Source organism: Paramisgurnus dabryanus, chromosome 11 (genome assembly GCF_030506205.2).
Source record: "Paramisgurnus dabryanus chromosome 11, PD_genome_1.1, whole genome shotgun sequence".
Classification (NCBI taxonomy): domain Eukaryota; kingdom Metazoa; phylum Chordata; class Actinopteri; order Cypriniformes; family Cobitidae; genus Paramisgurnus; species Paramisgurnus dabryanus.
The window spans coordinates 15,560,140-15,569,752 of NC_133347.1; the positions used below are offsets into that span (position 1 = coordinate 15,560,140).

The following is a 9,613-nucleotide window of genomic DNA, read 5'->3' on the forward strand; positions in this document are numbered from 1 at the left end:
ACATATTTCCTATAGAATTATTTACATTTTTTAGATTAGCATTATAAAAAATTATCATTACCACAACATGATATTACATTAAATATATGCATTTACAAACTCGTGTTTCGGTAATGAGAACGAAATAGTTGTCTAGGTACTATGACAAATAAAATTTCAACTTTTATCTGGAGAGAGAAAATAAGAACTGTTTACCTGGTAGCCATCTTGAGTGTTACAGTCAATTATGTCCCTTCCAACCCTTTTTTTTTTTTGATAATGTTAGTTCCTTGAGGGCTTAAACCATGATTGAAAATTGTTGCGGAAGATGAGAAAATTGGTCTTGGACACATTTATATTCCTTATTATTATCTCTACATTTACCAATGATCACCAAATACCACATGTTTCTTTACTGTAAATGTTTATAGTATAACATGCACTGAAGCTTTTATTTTTTCGATTTTTTTTATTATAAACATATCCATGTCAAAGAACCCAAATCCAGTCATGGACACATTGCGGTAATGAAAATTTTCCCCTTAAATGTGGAAAAAACAACAAAATTGGTTTGTCATTTAAAATCATGTGCAAAATAGTACATGAAGATATGTTTGTAATTGTATGCTTCTTATTTTGATACTCTTACTTTGCATTTACTTTTTTTATCAAAATGTTTCATGACACCTATTTTCGCAAGAATCACCCTGATGTGTCAGTACAAGGTGTTTTTACATTTAGGCATCTTAAACATTATTTTAGTCTGGGACTAGAAAAAGCCTTGTCTGGGAAACCGACCCAAAAAGTTCAAATACATTAAGTTCTCACCACGTTTATGTCTTATATTATATAAAATCATCAACTGATTGTATATCAAGGTTATTTTACTAAAACTGATTCAGAGGAATTAATCTGTAAAAAGATAATTTTGTCATTTAGCTATTCTGTCATTGAAATGAGCCTAGAAAAACTTGTTTTAAAAGTTACACAATGCGCTTTAACAGAGACATTCATACAAGCATCTACATTCAAAAAATTTAGCAATAAGTCATCACCCAAATTCAAGGCCAACTGGAGTTAACAAAACTCCCATCACACTCCAGTTGCAGACACGTCAAACAGTATGAAGTTGATGATAACCAGCAAGGACAGAAGCATAACCGGTACATGACTTGCACAGCTTCCGCTATCTATCAGCTGTCTGGTAGGCACTTCTGTAACTGGAGCTTCCACTGTGGTAACCACCGTGCTTTCATTCAGGCTTATCTCAGTGATGGTCTTTACTGTAGTTGATGGTTGTTTCTGTCCTTTTTCCACCACCCCGTCTGATTCCTGATCTGCAGCAGCACCTTCCAATGCCTCAAACCACTGACAGCGGAAGTCCTTCTTCCAGACGTCAACATAAGCGGCAGGAAGTTCTCCTGTTGCTCGAACGCCGTCTGCCCTGTTTGGCACAAGCAGGAAGTGGGGTGAAGGAAGATGCAAGTACGTGGGGTCCTCTGGTTTCTTGCGCACACAACGTCCACGTCCCTGACACAGGGAGACTCCGCAGAGACGGGCGGCAGTAGTCACGTTGACGGCGTATGGGCCAAGAACCTCACGAACGTATATGCTGAACTCTGAGCAGGATTTCTGTTGCAGAGACAACACATAATTGCATTCATAAAGCAATCTGTAATAACTACAATGGAAATACAAAGCACAGCCAAGAATAAATGAATGAGACCTGTGTTTTAACTGTTAAGGCTCTTTCCCATATAATAACTCCAGATGCACCCATAGCAGCACTCTCTCCAATTGTATTCACCAGGTCAATCTGATAAACAAACAAATCAGCTTTTAATTCAGGTTATACTCAATAACAAGGAACTTTATTTAACTCACAAATAACCTGTTTATTACTTCTGACAGGAAGTTGTTAGAGGATGTGTATGAAGTCTTGATCAATGGAAACACTGGAAGATCAGAAGTGGTCCCTGCGAGTGCTGCCACTCGTAATGCTTCTCTGATTTGATTGGTTGCGTAAAGCCACGCGCCCTTGGTTCCCTCCGGCAGCCTCTCCAGTGAAAGGATTGGGTAAAGGGCACCACTACGTTTCCATAGCCACAGCAGCTCATCATTCAGGGCCATTTCTGCTGCAGGGCACCGTCCGGTGTAATTGGCTAACGCTATTTGGGTGGAGTCAAAGTTGTAGCAGTTAGGATATGGGGTCAAGCCCCATAACCTCTGTGGACGGAGTCTGTTCACTTCTCGCAGGGTCTCAGTCAATATGGACTGTGCTGCTGCTTCAAAGTCAACCTGACAGGAAATGACATCATAGTGAAAATAACAGAATGCCAACTTTCTAAATATCTAGTTTTAAAACTAAAGCAAGCTATTTTCCATTAAACTTGTTTCATAAAATTGCAGTAACTAATGTTATTGAACTACAATATTGTATTTCAGTGATTGCAAGTGTCTAACTCAATCTGTGTGATTATCATTACCTGAGCCCATTTTTCCAATTCTTCTGCTGTCCAGTCAGGAAAAAATCCCCTGAGTAGTGCCCTTGACTCCACATGGTACTTCGTTTTTCTACCTCTATTTCTGTTCCACTGAGGTGCCCACTCCTGCCAGAACAGCACTCCCAGACCGGGTGCTCCGGCCTGGGGTAGTGTGGATGTCAGATCTGCCTCCACCCTCTGGAGGTGACGGTCAAGGCTGCTGTGTTGCGGTAGGCCACCGTTAACAGGTCGATCCTGTGCAGTGAAATATGGGTAAAGTCCTAGCGTGTCCTCATAAAAAATCGACACGCGGCCTTCCCACTCCATTCCAAATCCAGCTGGGTCCGGCCGACCTAAACAGTCTTTATCCGGAACCCCCCACAGCACCAGGAAAGGCTGGCCAGCGAGAAGAGGAGCCCGAGCAGGACCGCAGACACACACAGGGGTGAGGAGACAGATACGGATGAGTAGAGGAGAAAAGAGGAGAAAGAGTTTGGAAACGAACATGTGTTTTCTTTCAGCCATGGGGCTGAGGAGAAGAGGTGTCTTCCCTCATCCGTGAAATCAGAGAAAAACACCTTTGAGGGTAAGAATTGCAGAGGAAGAGAAAAGAGAGGGACAGATTAAAGAAAAAGCATTAAAATGCATTGCTTTTACAAATGGCTAAAGCAAATATTCAGTTCAGTTCAAAATTATTTATATTATTTCTATAGCAAAGCAGCTTTACAGTAAACATAATAGTGTAAAGATATAGAAATATAGGCTTATAAAATATATAGAATACATTTAACAAAAATACATGTACATTAGCAATACCAACTGCGAAAACAATATACATTATATTTGTCAAATAACAGGCACCATTTGAACATTTGTTTCACGAGTTCGCATTAACATTTAATCGATAGGGAATGAGATAAAGCATATTTGGCGTGCTGTCCGAGGAGAGGGCTCCGAGCTCGGAATTTTGGCCCGAACCCAGAGTACTCCCCCCTCTTTAATTGTGATAAATGAATTTAGATGAGAGTGAGGTGATGGGGTGGAGGAGGGATGCTGCAAAAAATCTGTCAAGGGACAGAGGTGAGGGACTGCCTTTTATAGGCACCTGACTATGCTCCTCCCGAACTTAGTTAAATAAACTTCATTTATGAATATGCACTGTGCAAAAGGCCCCCATGCTACCATTAGATGTGTTGTTTTTGCAATTGTATAGTGATCATATATGATTATTTCTCAGTCTCTTCATTAGAATACAACCAGAAAATACAGGAAATGTGTATGTTATATTAAAACACAATAAAAGTATAAGCTGAAGTGTCAAGTATTTAGGGTAAACTCCCCTTCCGCTTGAGCAGTAGCAGGCAGCTGCAAGATCTCTTAAACCTAAATGAAATTAAATCCTAATTTCTAATCCTAATCGAAGGACTTCAGGACTTCAGTCTCCTCAAAAAAGCTCAAGATGTGTTTAGTGCCAAGATAGGTCACACTACATACTGACTGATGTTCTGAGAATTGTTTTGTTTTTAATTTTGTGTACATGTTTCCTGTATTTTCTGTTTGTATCTTAAAAACAGTGAAAAATAAATATGGATGGACATTAAAACTTTGCTTAAACAAAAAAATCAGGTGGTGGAGGTCTAAGACTTTTGCACAGTAGCATACTGTAGGCTATATGTTTGGACGTTTTTGTAATAATTTCTTTTTTGTTAAAAAAATCTTGATTTTTTGACATAAATCAATAAACACTTGACATTAATTATATGACTCAACTACCTTTGACATTTATAAAAAAAAAAATAAACAGCAATGGTCCAGGTTTAAAACGGCCTTTGAATAGCCTATTTTTAGCCTCTCAATAAACCCGCAATATGGAGATTATACAGTTTTTCACTTTATGAGGACATCTTTGAATACATGATATGCCACCCACCGGTAAAGGGAAAAACGTCGACAAAGCGCAGACCGAACAGAGTTTGACATCAAAATATCGCGAGAGCGAGCTAAAACAACTTATCTTAGTTTCATATGGCTTAGTTTGACGCTATTTTATACGCCGATTGATCTACGCAGCCCCGCAGGAAGTCGCACACACCTAAGTAGAGACAATTCAAGATACTCCGGGATATCGTTAATGAGATTAATTAGTGCTACCCAAATGCAGCACCGTCTGTCAACAGAGGGCGCCAAAGCGCAAAACATCACGTCTAATAACACAGCACAATCTGTGGATTTTGACGACTGAATACAATATGGATTTCAACCAGAGCCGGCCCAGCCACTAAACGACACTTGCAATTGCAAAGGGCCTCGTGGCCAGCAGAGGGCCCCCTAGCTAGGGCCATCACTTAGCTAGTGGTTGAAAAAAATCATTCATCAAAAGTAACATAAAATAAATATTCATTATTTATTATTATGGCAATGTTAAAAAGGCTGTTACTTGTTATTATAGTTATTATGAAAGTTCGCTAATAAATAAGATCTCTTTCTTGCCGAGATTGATTGACACACAACATCCAGCGCAGCAGCCAATCAGTGCCCGCGATCTATGTGCAGGCGAGCATCCCGCCCACAGAACGCAAAGTTGAGTTGAGCCAGATCACTGATACAGACGCGAACTTTTGCTGTTGCTTTAAGGACAATTTCTTTAATGCTATGTGTGTTTGTGCGTAAATGCGAAGTAAGTGGATCTTATTTGACTTCGGTAATGACCAAACCTGTGTTCTGTTTGACTTCTCTTTCTTATATTTGCCATCATAACGTGAATTGGTATATTAATCTTAATAATTAATATTTAAACGGTTTAACGTGGTAAATTAATTCTGTTACGCTTATATTTCACGTATGCCATTGTCATTTCTACATATGTATGTCATTAGTGTAATTATATTGTTAAACGTCTGAATTTAAAGTGTTTTATGTGTAAGAGTAAACAAACTCATGCGCATATGCGTGGTGGTACATGCCCAGACAGCGAACTGTTTTTAAAACCACCTGCTGGCCTTTGCAAAAGTTTATAATGTCACTGTTCAGTCTTTAATATTTAAACTATAGCAATGCATATGACATACAGTAGTCAGCTTTGTTAGATTAATGTTATGAATGCAATGTTAATTGTTAATCTTCAATTATTAATATTATTTGCAAGTTAATTGTTATTATCCACAAACCTATGTTTGTGTCAGATTTTGCTCATCTCAAACAAGCCTATTAACTTTTGTTATGCTATTTACGTAAGGGATAATATATAGTGAGGCGAATGTTAGGTACTATTAACCTTGTTTGTGATGTTTTAGATATTATTGTTAATTTTGTTTATTTGAAAAATTTAAACATTTAAGTGTTATATTTATTATTTTATATTATATTTTATTTAAATGTTATTCTATTTACTCAATTTCATTCAAATTATATATAGGCTGTTGTTTGTGCCTCTTAAACTCTGGTGTCAATTAAAAATGTTTCTTTGATGGTCAGTGAAAAGTCTTTTTATTTAGCAAGTTCATCAGTGTGTGTTTGTTGCACTGCACTGCCATTCAGTTCAGTCAGTGGTATCATATTTTTCTGTTAGACATCAAACATGGAACTCAAATCAAGAACTCAAGGGGGCAGTTTCCCTGACAGGAATTAAAGTAGTCCTAGACTAAAATAAAAGTAGGCTAAGAGCTGTCCAAACTGAAAAAAGCTTGCACTGACATATCTTAAAATACACCAGTGCTCTTTGTTTTGCCTCAAAATCCACACAAATAATGTTTTTAGTAAGGCATTTTTGTTCAAATTAGTTATGTTTTCTAATTAAACTAAGGCCGAGTCCTGTCTTAAGATATTCCCTGTCCGGGACCACCCCAAGGTCTTTTATTGTCATTCTGTAGGCTACATGTTGCCACATAAGAACGAAATACGTACTCAGGACCAGCAATGTAAAAAAGATCATTAACATACAGTATACATAGAATAATTAAAACATAATTTAATAGACACATTTAAAAAAAATAACATAGTAGAGATAATATGTGCAGTATAGTCATAAGGTAGTCATTGCTTTTCTTTAGGCCTTACTTAAAACGGTCAAAGGGGCCTCCGACGAAATTTTGCTTAGGGCCCCCAAAGGTCTAGGGCCGGCTCTGATTTCAACCAACCACCGAAACATTAACGTGATGTTTATTCCTGTCAAGTTACTTGGTAGATTCTATTTTTAATCATAATTCATTGTTTGCAAACGAATTTTTGGTGTTCTTCGCAAGTAATGATTTGCTTCTCAAACATAGTGAAATAGGGATGGCTTACTAGCATTGTGTAGCCTAAAAATGGGTCGCAGAAATACTATAATAATTACAGAGTTTATTCCTATTTTTGATGACGTTGATTAATTTATTGGTGTGGCTATCCGTAACTGGGATAAACACTGTCCAACAACAAATCTAAATAGTCGTGCCGATTTACTCTATCAAAACCGTCACGCATAACAGCTTTATTTGTTTTACGAAGAATACGAACTAAATGCAAGTGAAAATAGTTCATTTTTCCCGACATGACAGAATACTGTGTATTTTATAGAAAATTACTAGATAGTGGTTAAAAAAGCAAGCAAACAAAATAAACATGGTTACTAAACTATGGTTACCCCCCATGGTTGGGATACTAAAACCATGGTTTTGCCAATACACCAATTGTAATCAATACATCAAAAAACATCGTTGATTTTTGGGTTTCCAAAAAAAGTGAAGTCCCTTTTAGATCTAGTTTCCCTCAGGTGAAAAAGAGGTTTTCAAGACAAACTGATAAGTACTCCCTCATTTTTATGTTGCCTATATTTTTGATGAATTAAGAAATGCAATGTGAACTACTGAGATGTACAGTATACCTTTTAGGGGAACAAAAACAGAAGGGTGAGTTTTGGTAGAAATACTTACCTCTGCATTGACAGATCAGGTGTGCATACCTGGATCCCCAGGTTAATAAATTCCAGAGGGAAAGGTCAAGGTAAAAAGGGTAAGTAGCAAAGCTTTTCTGGATGGGAAAATAAGAGCTTATTTTCATTTGTTAAAGTACTTAGATGTCCTGGTTCTGTACAGGAAACCTAAACAGGAAGAGAGTCCAACCCAACTATGAGGGATAAGATGTAATGGAAATAGGATGGATGAAGTGGCAGGAGGAGGAACGAGAAGAAAGCATGCTACCTCAGCTTCACCAGGGTAATCTGTTAGTAAGCAGGGTCACTACTGACCATGATAATCACATGATCAGACTGACCGTAATCTCCTAATCCTGTACCAAACACACCTACACACTCACAAAAATAATAACCCCCTAAATTTCCACACACATGCAAAAAAAAATCAAAAACATCCAAGTATAATAATAATCTACATTTATACCCACAAAATATGCATTTACTTACTACTTTGTTTTTTTATTTAAAAAAAATGCCGGTGTGTTATTGAGACTTTCAACATCTGACAAGCTTATAAATCTTAAAATGGCATGAGACTGAACAATTTTGTTGCTTAAATAATTTTTTAGCATTCTGTAATCATTCCCATTCACACACAGCATCACACTAGCCCCATTCTTTTTATCTGTTGTCTTTATCTGCCTTTATCTATTGCCTCTCTTTTTTCTTCTCTCATCTCTGCACAATGTCATTCGTCACTTTGCTAAAGCTTAAATCCATTTCCCGAGGAGGATTATTGGTAAGATTATTTACAATTATCCAAACATAATCTGGCATAATCCTGAAATCTTTATAGATTGTTCTGTTTCAGATTAGATGATTGTAATCATGTCTCGTATAACTTAAATCTAAGTACCTGCTGCCATAAAAAGGTTTGTTGGTTTGGTCTTTCTTATGATTGGAAATGTTCGGTTATTTATTGCAAATTTTTGGCACTGGACACTGAACCTTTACATTTCTGAGTTAAGAAGATTTTAGTCAATAAGTTATCAAAACAGAAAGATAGAAAAGTGTGTTAAACATAAAGAAAATGAATCCTCAAGATTATTATTACATTATGACATAGTTACATAAGAACAATAAGTTATAATGATCTATAAGTGCAGTTGGTAGCTGTCATTAATGCTTTATCATTAAATATGTAGAGCTCAGATGCACTTATGTTTTCTTGTATATAATTTTTTATATCAGACTTACACTCTAAAAAATATTTAACCCAGGGCTGGGTAACTTTAGGACAGAACACCATAGATGGTTTCAACAGTAACAACATAAACAAGCGGCTTTCGTGGTCCACACGTAAGTTCCGGTAACCTCCACTAAGAATAAATAACAACAAAGTTCTTTAAACGTAGTTTATTTATATAACAAACAAAAAACACATAGATTACCTAGGAAAGCAAAACATTTGTTATTTTCGACGAGGCATTTGTTCAAGAGATCAGTTTAGCAACTAGTCAGACCATTGAGTAAAACGAAACCGGAAGTAAAGTTCTGATCCAGACGTGTATCGTGTCACCCACGTGCGTCCGATGAACGCTAAAGTTAGTATTTCTGTGTATTTCTTGATGTACCAAGAGCATTCGGTTAATATCATTATCTTATTTTTGACAGAGGTAAAGTTTAGTGGCTTTTGCATCTGAGCTCCTGATAGGTTGTACGGATTTTTTTTATGTTGTGCATATTTATGAAGAATTAAATTATAAAGAATTAGCATACTTTTTCTTTTTGCTTAAATCTAATCCATCCATTTATCAGGATGGATACACTGTAACATTTGCGATTATGTGGAGTGAAAGCCGGACCTCCATCTGGGTTTCTCTGCATAATCACCTGAATCAGCACCACATTTTATAGATTAGTGTGTGTGACTGTTTGTCATATGAAAGTGTATTTATTCTATGTGTGTCTATGTGCATCCGGTATGTGTGTGGTGTTGTTACCTGTACGGGGTTTTGTGTGTACATATGTTTAGAGGAGATTATCTGTGTGAGGTATCTAAGGTGATGCCCGCTCTCCAGGTCCCATCACCATAGCAACGGCTCAGATGAGTCCGGCCTAGACAATAGATGGGGTTAAGGAAACGAGTGCAGTTGAGTGTGTTTGTATGGAGATTCAGTTTTGTGGATGCTGATGTGTGTCAGTGTAGCTGCTGGTATTTTGTGAGATTGACTTTTGTGTCATCAGTTTTTGTGTGTAT

The 9,613-nt window shown here is 37.1% G+C and overlaps 1 protein-coding gene across 1 annotated transcript; it reads right to left on the reverse strand.

The window, feature by feature from the left end:
- Window positions 1–423: 423 nt before the first annotated feature.
- Window positions 424–3,099, reverse strand: LOC135730038 (hyaluronidase-1). The gene is made up of 4 exons (XM_065247934.2): window positions 2,466–3,099; window positions 1,882–2,277; window positions 1,706–1,795; window positions 424–1,611 (listed from the first exon to the last, which is right to left on the reverse strand). Exons 1-4 carry the CDS (start codon window positions 2,985–2,987, stop codon window positions 1,072–1,074), a joined length of 1,548 nt encoding a protein of 515 aa, XP_065104006.1. The 5' UTR covers window positions 2,988–3,099; the 3' UTR covers window positions 424–1,071.
- Between the last annotated feature and the right edge of the window lie 6,514 nt (window positions 3,100–9,613).